The sequence below is a fragment of the Apteryx mantelli genome, chromosome 3 (assembly GCF_036417845.1).
Source record: "Apteryx mantelli isolate bAptMan1 chromosome 3, bAptMan1.hap1, whole genome shotgun sequence".
In the NCBI taxonomy this organism is placed as follows: Eukaryota; Metazoa; Chordata; class Aves; order Apterygiformes; family Apterygidae; genus Apteryx; species Apteryx mantelli.
The window spans coordinates 20,949,351-20,969,439 of record NC_089980.1 but is presented as its reverse complement, the minus strand read 5'-3'; the positions used below and the strand labels follow the sequence as shown (position 1 = coordinate 20,969,439).

The 20,089-nt window shown below is 40.0% G+C and overlaps 1 protein-coding gene across 1 annotated transcript in view; it reads left to right on the top strand.

Moving 5' to 3' along the window:
- The window catches only part of PCSK2 (proprotein convertase subtilisin/kexin type 2), a 117,676-nt gene that overhangs the window by 57,290 nt on the left and 40,297 nt on the right, over positions 1 to 20,089 (top strand). The window contains exon 5 of the mRNA XM_067294676.1: positions 2,264 to 2,301. Coding sequence (XP_067150777.1) covers positions 2,264 to 2,301 — 38 coding nt within the window. The remainder of the gene's footprint in view (positions 1 to 2,263; positions 2,302 to 20,089) is intronic.

The following is a 20,089-nucleotide window of genomic DNA, read 5'->3' as shown; positions in this document are numbered from 1 at the left end:
CAAAACAAAAAAAAAAGATTAAAATTTAATAATGGATTACTTGTAGTGCTGAGACTAATTACCAACCTCCGTAAAGACTTTGAGATCTTCAGGGGAAATATGTTATAAAATGTTGCACTAGGGATACTGAAGCATGGATCTCCAAGCACCAAAAGTAGCCTGCAATTATCACAGAGATCTTCCAGGACCTACTATAATGACCATTAGCCAAAGGAAAAACTCCTCTTGACTTCTGTAGGCACTGACTGGGGGACTTAATTGCCTTCCAAAAAGTACTTATGAAAACATTTTCTGGGTTACATTATTCTCAAAGTCATACTTGACAGCTGAAATAATTAAACACTTTCATGCTGAATGTCCATAAAGACCTACCTATTAAATATATTACTACCTTGAAGCTAAGTTCAAGGAAGATGAAGATAAAAGGTACAGTTGAAGTCACAGCTGTACTTATTATGGATTCCTAACAGTGCTGAAGTACTAAAATTCTGCGCAGTTCTCTCACCGGTTTTCTTCAGGTGAAATTTTGCAATGTTGTCCTTTTATGGTGACTGAATAATGCTAAAAATAAATAAAATGGCTGGATCCACATGTGTTTTCTAGGGTCAAATGAGATCCATCCCTATTCATTTTTGTTTCTCATCTGCTTAATCCTAAAACAAAGTCTTTATGGAAGTAAGAAAGTAGACTCATGCATCTGTATATTGATGTCATCACAAATCACAGTTTCACTAGTCCCACAGAGCCAGGACTTCACGTTCAGAGTGACTAGACATGACTGTGATGGGGGTGGCAACAAACTAATTGAGCTTCAGGCCAAATAAATCTACTGGGAGCTGTGGGCCTGTCAGATACAGCATTTTGAGAAGGAAGGAATTTGGCTTGTATTTACTTCCAGTAACTTTGGAAGAGAGCAGCTGAATAACATGATCTTTCATTGAGACCTTTGTTGTCTATCTCCCATTGGTATCAGCAGGGCTCCCTGCAGTTGCAGGGATTTCTTCATGCAGATCTAGTGCTAAGGACGCTACGTAATGGAAGGTAACAGTTTCATCAGAATAACTGAGACAATAAGCCACTGTCCTTGCAGGTAAAATTGAACACGTAATAGGTTGGTGGTTGGAGACACAGGGCAGGGTAATGGTCAGAATGGAATGTGAGACTGATAGCTATTTGCATGTTTTAACTGGTTGTGTCAGCTTATCCCATCTGAGATAACTTTTGTTATTCCATACATGGGGATTTGTATACTTGCCATATTTGGAGATAGTTCATGCATTAACATGAGGATATTCTGCACCACTGCCCTGCTATGGACTTTAGCACACTACAGAAGCTCAGAACCATTTAAACTCACATTTTGTAAAATCTCAGGCTTTCTCTGTTTTCTGAGTGTCCTATCTGATCCTGTGGATATGGTACTGTTGTTGTCTTCATTCAGCTGCACCCCAGGTGTTCGATTTGAGTGGAGTCCCAGGCAAATTGAGGATTCCTCCTGGCAGAATTTTTTCATAGTTTTTGGTTAGATTCAATTCAAATAAAATAAGTTAGTGAGCTTTAGTGAATGTTTGACTGGACTTGTTTCAAATTTCTAGTTTGTATCAACTTTTCAGAACCAAGTAGCTGAATGCTCAGAATCTAGTTTTTAAAGAAAGTATCATGATGTTGTATCTCAAGGGCCAGGACCTCAGACTGCAACCTATGCCCAGAGATTTGCTAACCTGGTCTGATTCAACATTAAAAATCCCCTGCCTATCATACACAAAGTAAAACGTGTTTGTCTTAGTGATCTTCCCAGGGCTAATTTAGGTAATTTTCCATCTACTTAATTTACAGTTTTCAATAGCTAAAATACTCTTTTTTATAGCCTGTACTAATCCAGTGCTTACTGAAGTTGACAGTTTTGGTCTCCTTTGAGATGACAGCACTTGTATACAGATAAATTGTGATTAAAATTAGCCTTACTAAACAAATACGATCTAGTTTATGAACTCTATCCATACATTTTGTAGCTGAGCTCTCTTCTTCAGCTGGCACCTGGATTTTAACATATATTATTGAAAACTTCTAGTGGGGTCTGCAGCAGAAATGATACCCCAGTTTAAAAGTCTACATGTAAAAACTGGGATCTCACTTCAGTCAATTGCATTATTCATTATTATTGTTCTCCTGTATTTGCAATGGAATCTTGTCTTGTTCTGTGATCATTAGAACGTCTTTTTTGAAACTTCTAACCTTTCATTCTGTCATTACCTTATTGTAGGAATTGATTATCTGCATCCTGATCTTGCCTCAAATTATGTAAGTACATGCTGACCTTTTCTGTAAAATGCAGTTTCTTATTGTTATGGTTCGTTTTTCATACAAAATTTTAAACAATGAGTGGAATAAGAGGACAGCTGAATTGCTGATCTTACAGATGATACATTTTGCTTTGAAAAGAAGCAGACTAAAAATGGGACTGCCTGTGCCAGGAATGAAAAGGTGACAAGGCTCTTTGTAGAGGAATGACAGTGCTGCCTCACATTAAATAAGCTGCAGCTTGCAATATTGAATTTAGGACAGAAATGAGTAACCTGGGAATTGGCTCTAAATCCTGCTATTAAGATGCAGAATGTACCTGTCACTTGAAGGGCTACTGAGCTGTGGGCTGTGGCAAGGCTGCTATTGTGCACAACGGCTCCAGCATGTATTAGCCTTTGAAACCTCTGGGAATGGCTTAATTCCTCTGTAACACATGATTTGATGCAGTGCTCCAGAACATGAAATGTGCAGGGCAGACTGTGTATTCTTGGCATGTGCTGTGTCAACTGATTGTTACTCAAACCTACCTCAAATTTACCTTCAGACTTGAGGCTTGCTATCTTTCTTAGTCCTTCAGGTTCTCCCCAACCCCTCCTCTCTGACATTAGCACTCCACTCTCCAGGTCTCCAGGAGGGCTCCCAGCTCCCACAGACTCTGGACTGCCTCCATGGTGTGCCACTCTCACACCATGCTTGTAGCAGTCCTTTGGACAGTGGGGGTGAAGAAGCTGTGGCTGGCTGCCAGAGGGCTTGCAGTGTCTCTGCTTTAGGTCTTGCTATTTTACTGCAGTCAGTGGCTTTACCTCAGGAAGCCCTGCCTTCTTCACCTGTGCAGATCAGTGTGTTTTTAATTGTGATTAAATGCACAGAAGAACAAAGGAGATTAGAATTAATGGTAAAAACATGAGTCATTCAGATAGAATGGCTCCAAAATGAGAAAGACTAATACATTTATTCCTACATATGAGTTACTGCAATTTGAATAATAGTAACACACACAATGAAAACCTGACCCTGTTGTAGCAAATAGCAAGGTGATCTTGGTAAAGAATATATAAAGCTGGAAGGTGTTCACTTAGGACAAGGGATTTGGGAAATAGCTGACCACAGGATGTAAAGTGCAGGTTGGACAGTTTCACTCCTTATTAATTGGCATAATAACTTGACTGCAGCTAATTAAATCCTGTGCCCTAACTGTAAAATGCTCATCCCAGAGGGATTACTCAGTAGGATGTTTCCTTAAATTGATATGAGTAAAGAAGTCTGCACCAAAATAGTCTATGTCTTTGTAGGAGTTGATTGTAGGAATATGTTTTCTAGTATATGAGCTGGGGACAGCATTTTTTTTTTTTTTACTCATTTGCTTGCTTTTTCAGCAGCAGTAGCAGACAAAGCATGTGAGAATATTCTTGTTCTAAAAATCATGTTTCAAATAGACAAGTAAAAAGTCTGTACATATCTGATCCCGTGTCAAATGGGAACATTTCTGTTGTTAGCAGTGAACCTAGGATCATGTTCAAAAACCAAAAATATATTTCTCAGTTATACAATGTTTTCTCTTTTAATTCTATAAATATTTTCTGTTTGATGGATAACCACTTGTCGGACTTAGCAGAAATGTGGTTTTTTTACCTAGTGGACATTGTGAGTATTCTAGGAATTGATGGAAAATGACATTTCAAAAGAAGAGAATGACATGATAGAACACACAGACATAATGCTCTAAGTCAGAAAATAGTGGAGCTGGAGAGAGATGCAAGAAAGTAAATGTTAGGAATTAAACTGGGAGAAGAACAGCTGCCTGGGAATGAGGGAAACAAACCATAGTGGTAGTCATGAAAGACGTGCAAAGACTGGTCTTCAAATGAGAAGCTGGAAAAGTCTGTGCAGGAATGGCTTTGTTGTAGCAAACAGTGATCCAGCAGTGGAGCAATGAATGGGCTGTAGAGGGACAGGCTAGGGAATCAGAAGGCCAAAAGAAGACTATCTGGTCAATGCAAAGTAGGGGGTTTGGCCTGGTTAATGCAGGGCAGATGGATAGCCAGACATAATGGAGAAGAGACTGAGGAAGGAGTGACTGGTAAGACAAATAATCATTAAAGGAACAGCAGAAACCCCATCTGAAAAGACCACAATCTTAAATGAGTTACAAGCTGAATGCAATCAATATAGAAGAACAAAAATATTGGCTATGAAATGAAATCTTTTTGCCCAAGATTCACTTTTAATTCCATGCTGAATATACTGGAGGAAACAGCAAGGAAACATGCTGATAAATTGTCATGTTATATGCAAACCAACCACTAAAATGGGCAATTGTAATTGCTGTCATCTGAGGAGGCATTTGCACACTTTTAGAGAAGACCCACTGTGTCCCAGCATCAAACACACTCAAATGTGCACCAGTGAGATGTCACAGGACTGGTACCTTCTCATGAGGGGTGAGCTGCTGCCAGAATTAGCACTTGCACCGGTGGAGGACAGAGATGTGGTCCCTGGGCAGCTACTGCTAAACCTGCTGTCTCAGGGGTAAGGATAGTGCATGTGCCCCTGCGACATGGTCCTGCCATGGGAGCGTGGGGCTCGCTCTGCAAAAATGCACGCTCCTCTCCCAGACTAGGGGGGTGGCTCTCGGCACTGCCCTCAGTGGCAAAGGCTGCCTGTTCAGGACCTATCCTCACCAAAACTGCTCAGGGAAATTCTTGCTGCTCGGATGCCTTGGCCCTGTCACCTCCTCATGAAGAGCTGGCGGCAGTCCCCGTGTCTGAGAGATGGCTGGCTGAAGGGCAAGGTTAACTCCTGCTCCTGCTAAAATCTACCTTATTCTCCCTCACCTGTGTCTAGCACAGTGGTCACAGGGCTCTGTTGGGCTGCACTTTGCCTCTCCTCCTTCCATTGCGAGGCTGTGCAGGCCTTCTTAAGTCCTAGGAGGTCCTACCTTGACATTGTCCGCAATGTCTCTGGGGCCGTGGGAGCCTTTTTTCCCAGTAGGTAGTAATTTGGGCATGAACTAAAGACAAGGACTTAAATCCAGCTGAAGAATAGATCAGTCTAGACCTAAAAATGCAATGAAGTCAGTCTGCTAGAAGTGGGTTGTTCACTCATTCTGAGCTAGTGTAGGTATTGCAATCAATACCTACACCTTGTTCAAACCCAAAAGTTTGACATTTCATAAAATTTGCATTTTGGGGCAGCTTTCTTTTAAGGTACGTTGATTGTTCTTAGGAAATTGAGAGCCAACAGCTTATGTATATCAAGTTTGTAGATGCCTGCATACCATTGCAATATCTGTACATCTTGGTTACAAAATCATTAAAAAATTGGAAAGTCTGTCAAAGGTAATATTTTTGGCACTTCTGCATTTCTGAGTAGAAAACTTGGCTTCAGTTACTTGTTTTCATTTGGTTTTTTTTTTGTTTTTAACTTGCTGCTTTTCTTATTTGAATAGTTTATTGGCAGTTTAGCACTTAGAGGTAATAGGGGTTGGGGAAGAGAAAGAGCCTTCTAAAAAAATGTATTTTGTATTTTTTTTCCTAAAAATTGCTCAATCCTACATAGGACCTATCTCTTCCTGAAATGCCTGTATAAAGTAATAGAGAAGAGGAAGTAAATTTGGTGTTGCCCAAGTGAATCACTAAGATAATGCATGTGATACTGACTAAATAAGGAAGTGGTTTTCGTGATCTTACTCTAAATTATATTGGGCCAGAATCTCATCTTCTGTGTCTTTGCTGTATCCCTTACAGTCAATGAAGTTATACCAGTTTATTCCAGCTGAATATTTGGTGTGCTTTTTCTGTGTTTGTCAGAGAGGTTATCCAAATGCTGAATGTTATGCACCAGTGACAGAGCAACTGGGAATGTAGCATCACCAGTTAATAATTCATATCAGAACCCCTCAAGCCAATAATAATAGACTTGTTCACATTTTGAAATACTGCTGTTACATCAACATTTATATTTGATGTAAACTGTATGGTTTCAAGTGTCTTCCATGGTACTTTTATATTTGCAGTTTGTGGAATTCTTCCTGCTTAATGTGACTCTAAAGAGCATGGTGATAGTACTTGATCTTCCTATCTATGCCTCCATCATTTCATTTCATTTCATTTCATTTCATTTCATTTCAATAGGTGAGATTTCAAAGCTCCAAATTGCAGATGAGATCATTTCAGTTGCTTTTTGCCAGGGATATGCCTTTATGGCAAAACGTGCCAACATTTCTCCATGGAATCATCCTCTTTGAAAAGGGGCAAGTCTGGATTTTTGCTGTCAGGTGTAACTTGAAGTCTCTCAGCCACAATCCTCTTTCCCCTGTCCTAAAAAAATACAATCAACAGATTGTCTGTCTGTTTCACAGATAGTAATTGTTGATAATGGAGTGCCCTCTTTCCATGTTTTTCTTCTCACAGTTCCTGAGCTATTTTCTAATGTGCTTCACAGTACAGTAATGAGAGACCAAACCTGCTCACATTAACTCTGTGGGATTGCTCATGTGTCTAAAGACACATGCTGCAGTGGCTTCAGAGCAATCGACGTTTTGTAAGACTGAGCCCATAAAGTGTCTGAGAGATCAGTGGCTTCTGGATAAAGTTCTTACTACTCCTCTAGGTCAGTAAAAGAAGGTCCCAGTCTTGCAGGCACTCAGACTGTCTCATAACTTTTATTGCATCACCTGGTCTACGAGGTTACACTTATGGAAATGAACCTGTCCAGTTAGGACTGATTTACACCTAGGGTATCTCTTCCTTTGGGAAGTCTGATATTCCAAAATTGGCTTAATCCCAAACTGGAGTGTGAAGCTGACACTGCAACCACAAATATGGGAAAGGGGAATAGTGAAAATGTTGAAATGTTTCATTTCAGTGATTTTGTTCAAAATATAATATTTCACATTTCCCAAATTTAAACATTTCTTTCTTTTTGCTGCATTGACCCAAAAAACTCTAAGCCGATTCAAAATTGAAAAAAAAAAAATCTAGTCTTTGTGTGCTAGTGAATTATGTTCTGCAGTCATATCCAGTGGAAAAAGTTGTTACTCCCTCAGGAGCAAGCACTGATAGGACAGGTCTAGCTGAACCCCAAGTGACCTTTTAAGCTGAGCTAGAGAATCATCAGTCTTTATTCATTCCTTTCCATATACATGGAAAGGAGCATGTGTGCTCAAGGCCTGGCTGGACTGCTTTCCCAGCACATCCTCCCAGCTGGCTGCAGTATAGCTGCTTGCTTTTCTGGAGTCAGGGGGTTCTGGCAAAGCTGGAATTTTCCATTCTGCACCGTGAATACAGAGAGACTCATTGCTGAAGGATCAATATTTTCTTCCAAGCCTTGGAAACCCTGCAGAGGTTCAGCCTTCAGGAAATTATATTTTTCCCACAAAGAGAACCCTTCATTATGAACTGATAATTAAAAAGCTGAAGCCTAGTGTACTCCAAGGTTTTCTTTCAACTCAGACCGTGCATACAAAGCCAGCAATTTTCAGGACTAGCTTCTCCAAGATACAGCATCTGAGCTAGAAAGAAAAGTAAAATAACAAGGGCTGCATATTAGATGTGTTTAGTAAAAGAGGAGAATACCAGCTGTAGGGGGCTGTGATTGCAAATTTCAGTACATTGTTTTAAAGAAAAACCTAGGAGAGCAAATAGAGGTTTGCTGTGCCATGAACAGAAATATAAGCTGATCTCTCTCTCATATCAGTTTCTATTCTCGTACTTTTATACTTGGCCAGTGCTTTCTGGTAAAGGTCAGTGTAGCTGCATTATCCCATTTACAGCAGCAGGGAGCTGAGCAGCTCATGTAAGTGTTTTTTTCCCTGGTTAGCAACAATGAAGAAGATCCGAATCCCATGAAGAGACTCTGGCCAGCAGTAAAAACTGCTAGTTTTAGTGTCTGAACAGTGCCTGAAGCTGAGTGCTTGCTTAAAAAAGAAGGGAGGGGAGAGGGGAAAGAAGAAGGGGGAGAGAGAGAGAAGACAACAGACATTTACTGTGGGAAAACCAGAGGTGACTATGTGAATAGATGACTTTTTTCCAATATTGATACTTATAAAATAAGAATTATGCAGCAAATCTTAGGAAAGTGATAATAATATCATATATGCAGATAAAAAAGATTGAGTTTTCTGCTGAAATCTGTGAAATTACGTGGAGGTAAAATGACTACAAATACCCCTGCAGTTGTCCTGTCAGTGCTTCATCGCTTTTCTTCTCATAACTTTCTGTCTTTTCTTCTCCTCTGTAACCTGTGTCTTTATGGTATGACCTTATGTTCCACCTTCCAAGGTCTTTATCAGCTTTTACTCAAGCTGTATTCGGAACAGGATCTACTAAGCAAAATGGGCCCTATGTAAGGAATGAAGGGAGGACTCTCTGGAGTTAGCCCTGAGTTAACTGAAGTTTTCTGTCATCTAACATTTCTTATTCAAATGTGAACAGCAGGGGGACTTACCTGTCTTTTGGCTATGGCTCCAAACACAAAGGAGTCAAGCAGTCTGTCTCTCACAACTTTTGGTAACTTGTCACCAGCTAATACGATACCAGTTCCCCCCTTGCTGGGAGGCAAACAGAAGCATATTGTTGGATTAATTATCTTATCATGTAAGCAGTGAAGCAGGGAAATGTTCTACTTCAGTTATGATGTGCTGTCTCTGTTGTTTGCTAGAGGAACAAAATCATCATTGAATAATTTTTAAAACCATGACAGAAATTAGAAATATTACAGGCAATAAATTATGCACTGCAGTATGTGCAGCAAAGTTTAGCAACAGCATAAAGGATCTTGTTTCTTTTAGAAAGTCTGTGTTTCCTTCATTAACATGGGTCTCTGAGTATGCTTTGGCCTACCTGCACGCTACTGAAAGGACCAGCTAACTGTTCTGGAGGCTGTGGGTCTGATCTTGATGACTTACCAGTATAAATCACCAATATCTCCGCTAAAATCACTGGGGTCTAATTGTGGATTTTTGCAAGTTGACAAAGCTTCACTGGCATCCACTGAACCGTGCTACTTTGACCCTGATGATCTGCCCCACTGAACTCCCAGCTGATGTAATGGTCACCACGTCAAACAGAGTTCACCCATAATTAGTGGCAAGAAAAATGTTACCCTTCCAAGACAGAAATTTGTTGGAAACCCTCTGAAGACCTTGAAAAGCTCCCTGTGTCTCTGCACTGTTGTTGTTATCAGCCCAGGGGATCCACGGGGAACTTAAAACCAAGCCATAGCAGAGTCAGGTTCATCCTTGCCTGATGTCACTGACTGATTTCAGTTAGCTTCAAGAGATCCGATTGCTATGGTATGAGCTTCAAAAGAACCTGAGAGAGTTAGGCTCTTATTTCCTACTGCATTTCAAAGGGTTATTGAACACATACGACGCTAGGCACTTGATATGAATACAGCTTTACCATTAATAGGTCAAAAGTATTTTATGGGCAAGTTCGTCATATTCATCATACCATTAATCCTAGTACCTATTTTTAATTGCAGCGCTAAAATAACATTTACATTATTGTAAAATAAAGTACAGAATAAACTGTTTTGGATGGTTCAATGCATCACTAACTGGATTTTAGATTGTTTGGTTTTGTTTGTTTTCTGCTGTTTCTTTGGGGTTGTTTTTTTGCTAATAGGTTTTCTCAAATAAGCACCAGCATAGGAATTAAAAGTTATCAGCCAAAACCTATGATAAATTCACAAAACATCTTCCCAGTAACACTTTGAAAATCCATTGAGCACACTGTTTGATGGATGCTGTTAAAGTAAACTGTGGCAGAAATTTCATCAAGAAATTGTTGAGACAGAGAAAATGAAACCTTTTTTTTGCCAGGGTAAAAGGATGGATCAAGTGTTTACATGCCAGGCTGACTGATGCCTTAGCAACAGAAATTGATGGCCTTCTGTTGGGCTATTTATTCTGCTCAGGTGGCTTCTAGCACCTAGAAAGCTGCTTTTGGCATTTAGATGATGAGCATTCTCAGTGGTATGCAAGGCAATGGAGTTTCACCAGCATAAATTAGAAGCAACTGGGAAGAGAATGAAATTCTTTGTTTCAGACTTGGTGAAGTAAGGCTCCTCAGAGTGAGGCTCTCTGTGGACCTGGAAGGCTCTCCTAGGTTTACCATGTACAGAAAAGGTTTCACACCTTGGAAAACAGTGGGGTCCTGCAAACAGTCCTCCCCTCCTCCTGACAGCAATTGTTTCTGTAAGTACCTCTTACAGTGGAGCTTGTGTACTGCAGTCTAATAAAAATGACTCTGAAGTTCCTCGTCTCTACCTTGTAGCAACTTAACGTGCTCACTGCTGGTAGGAGAGAGAAGCCATGATGCTATGTGTAGGAGACATCAGTGTCATCTTACTTCATGAAAGACAAAAGTGTTTTGTAACATGGATGTTATCAAAGCCTTCTAGCTTTCAACTGAATTTAAAAGGTGGAAGAGCCAAAAGGATTTGAAGACTAGTCCTCCTCAGGTTCATTTCATATGGCCAGAGGACATACACAGAGGCTTTCTCAGCAGAGGCTGCAAGCTGTGAAGGAGGTGTGATTGCCTTGAATGAGGTATGTTTTGTGTCACGCACAGAGCTGTGTTTGCAGCTGAAAACAGGATTTTTCACAGCAAAAGGTGTTACGCTAACTGCTTTGCTAAACTCTAATATGAGAGATCTTTACATCAAACACTTGCCGTGTTATGGGGCTTAGAGCTAAGCACCACCTATTCAGCTGCTGTTAATTGGCATTGCTCCACTGACTTTGGCCTCTTGAGGGGGGTGCACTGATTTATGTTGGCTGTAAAATATTCTTGAAGTACTATTCCTTTGGAATCAGAAAGATACTACGATATTGTAGTTCCAGTTGCCTGACATTATTTTCAAAGCAATGAATGCTGCCAGCAGTTTCCAGCTTTCTTCTGTATTAGAACCATCTCAAGGGGATGTTCTTCAAGTTAAATGTATGCCTGGTATGTAGGCAATGTGACATGATGCCAAAGACACTCATTTTGCAAGCTAAAGACCACACATTGTCCCCAACACTTATTTTTCTTTATAATCAATGTACTTAATTAATCAGCTGCACACCGAGAAAGTGCAAGGTTGCTAATCACTTTAATCATTAAGCAGTGGTATTAATTTTCACTTAAGGCATCTTCCAGGGAAAGTAAATTAAGATCATTGAAATGAGAAATGCACAGGGGTGGAAGAGAGCAGATAAGGACATTTCTGCATTAGTTCTGGCAGACACTTTTGAAAGTTGCTTGTCCCTCTCTCCTGGGCTTCTCCAAGTAAGCTTTTTTGCAAATATTTTCTTCTTTTATTTGGATAAGAAAAATAGAGTTGTCAGTGCTTACTGTTCGCTATGGAGGAATCTGGCATTCTTTTATTTTGTTTTTTGTATTGCCTCCCTTTCTGCAGACCAATTGGTTTTCAGAACTGGTCAGAAGTCTTCCTTTGGAACAATGTTTTTGCTAATGAAAGCGAGTTTTTATAAAATGAAAGTGTCCATGGGAAAATAAAAGTGAAATATTTTTCAGTTTGGGTCAGTTCAGCCTAAGTTTAAATATTTTACTTCCAGAACACACTGAATTAAAACAACAGCAACAACAAAATCCCACTCTGGTGCATGGTCCACTTGGGAGAACATGGTCAGAGGCATAATCCCCTGGAGGCAGTACACACCATTTAATTTTAAAACAAAGTTCAGCAAAATGAAATAAAGAACTTCTATATCCCCAAAGTGACAACATTACGTTTTTGATTGAAAAAGGCAAAAACCTATTGCAGTTTTTCCAAATGGAAAACTTTTGGACTTCCTGTTTTTTCCAAGAATGATTATTTCACCTGTTCGTCTTGCTTAAGACACTAATCAACACTGAAATCCCTGAATATCCTTCAGCATGGAAATAGGACTTAATTCAGATTTGTGCTATAGTTGTTGCATTTCAACTACCAAGGTGTCACCAAGGAAGTCTGAGTTAGTGCATGCAGGAAACATTGATCTCTTACAAAGCTTCAGAAAAATTTTGACTGATGTTAGGGGGAGACTTTCAGGCCCAATAATGGTTTTGGCAAGGAGAGTCAAATTCTCAACCCTATTGTTCATTAGCAGGTGTGAAACTGGTTTTAAAAAGAGAGTTTTGGCCACACCCTTTGGGGGTAAGAAAAACTTGTAGAAGAAGAGAGCAGGGAGGCAGGAGGAGCCTGTTTTCTTTTGCAGTCTTCATCTGAGCAACAATGACATTTCTTAGAGCTACAACTACTCTGGAATGAGGTATCGTAGCCACCACAAGATATGTGAATTTGTGAGGTTGTCACCTTTCATCGCTGGATGCAAAGCCTGCAGCTGTGACCAGCTGTAGGCAGGATCCTGCTCCAACTGTACTGTGTTAGCATGCAAATCTTGCACTGCTGATGCAGGAACAGTGCATCTCACGCCGTTCCCACCTCAGGCTGTGTCTCAGCAGTCACTACCCGTATCAGGTGTCATGAAATCAAGAGAATGGTTCTGCATCTACAGTGGCCTTCAATTTGATGCCGTAGTTCCCTTCTTTATTGAGAAAACAGAATGACAGAAATATGTACGTACACACCAGCATTTGTTTGTCGGTTCCTCAGTGCCTCCTAAGGAGCTGATCCTGAGAGTGATGACGGGAACATTCACATACCTAGGGCTTTGCCACTGTTATTTACTGCAAAGCCGAGATGATCTTTCGTTGCCATTGAGAGCAGTATGTGGCTTGGGGCTTGCATTACAGGAGTTGCCAGTTTTTTTACTGAAAAGGTGGGATGAAGAAATGAAAATACCAAAGGCTCTAAGAGAATCTTGACTTTTCTCTCCCTTGAGCAAGTTTTCTAGCTAGGCAGTCACTGCTGGTTCATTCTCACATAACTGAGATGAGAATTAAGTCCACAACCTATTGTTGCTGAAAAATAGAGATCACATACAGGATTAAGTTGCTGCAGCTCAATTTACACATTCAGTGCAAGTCAGCTGCATTGAAAAATTGCAGAGTGTGGCTCCTTTATGAGGAGAGTGGGGCTGATCCCGATGTTAGCACCATCTGCACTGAATGTGCTCTGGGAGTACGATGTGGCAGTATCCATGCTATTAGGCTGATTCCTTCTGCCCATCCAGACAACGGCTGAACACTGCCCTGCAGATCTTTATGCACAAGCTCTTAGCAAGTGGCAAATACAGGATAAGACCCTTTCAACATAAAACCTCAGTGGAAGGGGTATGCTTTATCTTACATTTACAATCGGCTAAGCCCATGCAGTTAGCAGGCGGCTCAGCTGAAGGGTGGTAAGTCATTAAACCATGCTAGTGTAAACACAGTGGATAAAGATGCAGATGATAGCCAGTACTTAAACACCTCTCCTTCACTGTGTCTATACATTATTTTGGTTCATTTGAAATTAATTCATTTTTTTTCTGTCCTGGCACTTCGTCTGGACTTCACAGATGTTCGCTTTGTATTGTTTGATTTTCGTTGTATGCATTTGTGTTCTCCGTATTACTGTTCTGCTGCTCGGCAGATCTTCTGGTATGCTATGTGGGTGTTTAAAATATTTTTAAATGCCTGCCCTATTTCACATTGCTCAGATTTAAATATAACGCTCTTCATTTTCTGTTGCGTTCCTTACAGAAGCAATAAGCATAATGAACATTTATTACAGGGGAACAGAATAACAGTGCACAACGTCTGATAAAATGTTGGCCTCATTGAAGTCACTGGTAGTTTTTCCATTAAGTTCAGAGCAGTCAGAAATTTGGCAGATCGTATAAATAACAGGCTTGTAATGTTTGTTGTCCTGTGTACTCCTTTGTTTAATCATCACAGTCAGAGACATAGCCTTCCTATCTTCAGCTGAGCTAGTATCGGTACTAAAAGCTCTGGAAACGTGACTGCCCAGGATAACAACTCTTAGTGTGGAACTAGAGCTTGTGCATGATGAAATTTCTGCTATTTCTGCTGCTGTGTAACTGCTGTCTGGTGAAAGTAAAATGAATGTATTAGTGCATACCTCAGTCGCACATTCCCTGTGCTGACCTTGCTCTAAGTTTTGATTTAAATTGAGGATCTCTAGAAATGTTCTGTAGGCAGGTTGTGGTCTGAATTTTATTAAGGGAGGTGTCTCGTTTTCTTTGAGTATGAGCAAAGGAGAGTACAAAAACTGTGCAATGTTCAAGGACTTGATAATTTCAATGCTGACACATGTTTTTTTAGAATTACTTGTTGTGAGAAACTAAATCACTTTAATTCAATGGCACTTAACTGAGTTGCAAAATTAGTCAGCAGTGTTACCATGTCTGACTGATGTAATTCTGAAGCTTTCATTCAGTCAGCTAACGATGTCTAGAACAATTCTAAATTTATGCATCCAATAAATTGCTGTGAAAACATTAGCTATGATCAGATATACTAATCTTTAAGAAAACAGCTTATTTATGAAATGCAAGTTATCACATACTATTTACAAAAGCATAAACAGTTATGAATGTACGGTATGTGTAGATTTACTTGAGAATGTTTTTTCTGAAGATCCCACCTTCTCCCCCTGGAATTTTGGACTTAATTGTCCATTGGTCTTGCTGACTTCCACACAGAATAAACAATGCAAATGATGTATAATTAATGAAAAAGCATATAAGTGGGTACATTAAAGGCCTTGAGAACCCAGCATGTCTTTACAGATATTAGTCACATCATTAATATTCCCCAGGATGCTCTCAAACTATGCTAATGAGGTCAGTATGCAACTGCAATAAAACAGAGTAGATCTTCAAGAGCTTATAATTCTAAGGCATGTAAGTCGACCTGTGGTTGCTTTTTGTGGCAAAAGAAATGTAGATAATAGCTTGCATTGTGTTTTTTGAGTCTCTTCTCCAAAATGCTCACCTCCTTTTAATTTGCCTGCAATATCATTGCTATGTGTCCCTTCATCTTCTTTCATATTTGTGCAATTTAAGTGAAACACTACTTGAGTATTTGTTAACTGTTTCTTCCCTTGTCAGGTGAAAAACCTTTCAGAACAAGAAGTAACCCAACCACTCTCCTGTGTTTGTCTGTTCTTTGACTTTCAGTTCTTCAATATCACCTGAATAGGTCTCCCTCACCTCCCCCTCCCTCCCTTCTCCATAAGCACTATGGACCAAGTCTGTCTATTGTAGGTAGCTCCCAAAACCATCTGAGCCACTTTGATTTCCCTCTTCTCCAAAGCTGTGGTTTGTCCTTTCGGTGACAACCTGATTGCCGTAACCCATTAAAGAGAGCAACCGTAATATCTTGCCAATTTTGTCTTACAAGTGCATGTCTAGTATCCTGCACTTTGCTGTAAACATTGCTGATAATTGACCAGTTTCTAACAACTCCGACTATGTTGCCTTTGCCACCATGGAGAGCGATAAGGGTGCCAAAGCCTGCTAGTAGCACAGAGCAGCAAGGAAGTGTTTGCTCTCCCAGCACAAGTGGCTGCTCTTTGCTGTGACCATGTCACACTAAAGAAATTGGTTCAGACTTGTACTGCTTAATTTGTATTGCAGACTCTGAGCTGAAGATGTTCTGCCACTGATGGCACATGGCATTTAAGGAAGAGGCCTTTATGCTGAGTGTGGTATGAATCCTGCCTACCAAAGTTGGTGGGATAGCCCGTGGCTGGTTTCAGTAGGCTTTGGATCAGGCCCACTGACAGGAGTGAGTGTGCTTGGCTGCCCTTCTCTTCCGGCTCATCCCTTAAAGAGGTGTTACATGCTGGCTGCCATCAAAACCCTGTGAGTGCAACCATCACTGCAGTTCAGCACCCAAGGCGTATTTGACCTATTGACAAACTCGGCAGTTATTTCTTATAGGAATATAACTAAGAGTAATGGACCTGAATCTCATTTCTCTGCTGCCAGCTTTATACCTCTGTTAATCTCTCAACTTCAGTAGGTGACACTAATGCAAAATGAAAGTATCAGTACAAGGAAAAAATCATGTATTGGAAAGGGAATGTGAGCCAGATTTTTAATAAAATGAAACACTGTGAGGCCAAATGAAGTGTGTACTCAGCATTTTTCAGTAAAAGTCATCACAGTCTTTGTATGTACTATTATGGTAAAATAATCCAATGGATCATATGTCTATAGCCACTCAGATACTACTTTTTTTCCCTGCATTAAAGAAAGCAAGAAAGATTTCCTTCCATAGTTCGAAGCTTTGAATTTGCCACTTGCCCTGAAAGGTATTAACAGTAATTAATTACCTTAACTTATTTTATTTTTATTTTATTTTATTAGTTTAATTGCCTTAGCAACATGCCACCCTATGACCATTCACTACCCACTGAGTATGTTGCAGGCATATCTCAAAGACTCTTATGCACCGCTCTGAAAATTAGGGATACATCAGAGGTGAAGCAGCACATCAGAGGTGAAACAGCAAACATTTATCTTGCTATAAATTCTAATAACTCTAATATTAATTACCACAAGTATTTTTATTGTTACAAATTAAGCAGTAGTCATATGTTGTTTATAGTTAGTTTATCCTCTTTTGGCCATAATTCCAGCAGTTTGGCTTTTGACCTATTCCCAAATTCTTAATGAGTGTTAAGGAAATTGAGGAAAGAGGTTTTCCAGGGGTAACTATAAAAATGTCCAATTAAACAAAGCTGTCTTTGTGACCACAAAAGAGAGATGTGGGGAAAAAAAAGCTAATCTATTTTACTGAAATTGGTTTCATTCGGATAAGGGTAAAGAAATCTCAAAACCCCTCTGAAAGGAAAATCAGAGAGTCAGAAGGTGGGAGCCTTTGGGCCCGTAGTTTGGGGCAGTCCCCAGTGCAACGTGCGGTGACAGATCTGGGAGTGCTGCTGTGGATTTGTGAAGTTCCCCCTGCTCCCAGGGTCCTGCCTGTTATTTGTGGGGCCTGGCAGCCTCGTGGCGTGTGGCTTGTGGAGCCCAGGAGCTTTGGACCTGGGAAATGCAGGGATGCATCTCCTTATTGGCCTATCAGTTGATCCAGGAGGCTGGAAATTGGTTTCCTCGGCAGCTAACAGGCTGCTGAAGGGCAAGACAAATAGGTCGAGGAGCCAAATGGGGTCCATCATCATTTCCTCCATATCAGAGCCTCCTCCCAAAACATTTCCATTTCAATAAACCAGCTTTATCCAGCAAATATTCTGGGGAAACCCAGGCTTTGCTCTATATGTAGGATAAACTAATCAGGAGCAATACAGTCATGTTAGTTATTCGTGAAATGAACGGCATCAAAGAGGAGCCCTGCTCCAGTAATCTTTCATATGTTTTTATTTTGAATTACTTATTTCACAGTGCCGTGTTCCACTTGGCTGCTCTGTGCAGCAGAGGTGCTTTGCATTCTGAAATCACCATTGCAGTGTGCTCTGCACTTGCTGGTAGTTGCTCATTTTGTGGACCAGCAGGGCCTCTAGTGAATACCTGAAAATGGAATACGAGCAGAATTCATGGGCACCTCAGGTGTTATTCAGGCCCCAGCACACTTCTTTACTCTATTCGTTTCAAATGATGCTCTGATGTATTATCCAGTGACAGTTTTGAAAAGGAGGACAGCAGAAGAGTGTGCTGCTGCCTTATTCATTATTCAAGAGCTGACTGGTTTTGTCTGGCTGAGTATTTTTTCTTTTATGATGTACCTGTAAAGAACTGGGTACAAAACTTACTAATAATATTTCTGGAGGGAGACTAAAGTGTTCCCAGATATTGAATTCGCCCTTTAAGGTTAACACCTTTGAACATGACCCATTACTTTATGGATATACTCATGGTGTTGACAAGGTCTTGAATGCAGCTCTGGATTTCCTGGATAGTAATATCAGACATGTAAATTGGGTCATGTAGAAAAGAACCATTTGAATGGTGGCAAGTTTTTTTCAGTTCCTCATTCAAAAAATGTTAGAACCTTTTTTCTTTTTTTTCTTTTTTTTCTTTTTTTTCTTTTTTTTGGGGGGGGAGGTAGGTTGACCAAAATGCTTTATTTAGGGTTTGAGTGTTTGCTTTTTGAAAACAAAATAATTATTTAGAAGAGGAATGTGGAAGTCTTTTTTCCTTGAAAATGACAAAATGCTATGTATTGACTTTTCTACCTGTAGCAGGATACAGAGGTCTGTCAAAGTCTTGGAGGGCCCTGGGCTTTGACTGCAGACCAAAGCACAGGCGGTGGGACTCAGCCTGGGGAGGGGCCTGACTGCTGCCTCGCAGGCTGGGACAGGGGGAGAATCCAGCAGGACGGGGCTCTTTGCATGCAAGAACATGTGTTGTTTTTCTTCCTACTGTGGCAAAGGTATCTTGCAGTGTCTTTGGCCACACATCCTTGGGAACATTAAACCTGATATAGAACAATCTTAGCATGTGTCAGGTAGTCTTGGTCAAGAAAAGCTAAATTCTTGACAATATTCAAAGACAAGTTGCAGTTGCTAGCATCAAATTGCATGGTGGCCCAAAGACAACAAGGCTAGCTTGCTGTTCCTGAGGTCCCTGTACAGCTAATGCTCACTCAGCCACTTCTAGTGCCTTGTGCTCCAGCTTATTGGGGCCTTTGCAGCTAGTTGTATGTGCAAATAAAAGTCACAATGCTATTATTCATGGTGTTTGAGATCTTGACTCCAGGAGTGCCATAGCAAAAATTCCTTTGAAATACTCTTGGACAGGCTTCCTATGGACAAAAGGCAAAGTAGACAGCATGCTTCCCATGGCAGAAAGGAGAAGGCTAACTGTTGACTACAGACTTAGCGACAGTGACTCGATTTTTCATTAGTGACCTTTAAGCCTTGCAGCACCCCTTCTAGGCAAAATATCATGTTGCCTCCTTTTTTGCCTCACGGTGAGCATACCCCATTTTCTTATGATTGTGTGTACAAAATCGAATTATATTTTTCACCATATGACTTTCAGTGTTACTTTTGTGCAGTTCTCAGAGATGTTACATGTTGTAATTTGAGCCCAGGGGTTTGCTTGCTCTTTGGATCAATAAAAAAATCAAGCAAGCAAAAGGTATCTTACCACCTCAGATTTAAGGAATTACAGTTGTCTGAAGAGGGTAAAATCAGATGCCACTGTTGTTAAAAATCTTTCTGCTTTTCTTAAAAGCCTCAAATGTCTGGATTAAATTCACCAGTGCTTTAATACCGTGAATAGAATTAGATTGTGACCAGTGGGACTTGTATCTTTCATTATTTGTCTCATGGACTATCATGTGAGTATAGGAAAATTTCTTGAGTTACAGAGAAAAACAGAAGTATATTTGAATTACTCTGTAGAGGCTTGTAAAGCCATATAAAAATTTATGAGCTTACTGCATTATTCAAGGTACATAATTTTATTACAGATCTGAGCAACACATGGGACAGTTGATTTATTGTTACTGTCATATTTTACAGAATGAATGTTTTGCAAAAAAGGTTTTGCTGCATATATTTTAAAAAGTATAGGACAATTCTTTGGAAAATGCCAGTCAAAACTTATTTTTAATAAAAGTTGCATTTTATACACAGACAAAAGTAATCTATTTGTATTGTGGTATACAAGCCAGTACTTGATTAATGTTTGAAAGGATGTTCTCATCTGATCCAGTACTTTTTTGTTAGCATGTTAGCATCTTATTTGGGATAGAGGTGCAGGATGCTAGAAAGAAAAAAATAGAGATATGCCTTAAAATACAAGATAATTCTCTGTAATAGCAGTACATCCATTTTCATTATATAATAATATTTATTATTTGTATATAATTATATATATATAGTGACTGATAAACATCAGGTTCAAATTGCTTTGCAA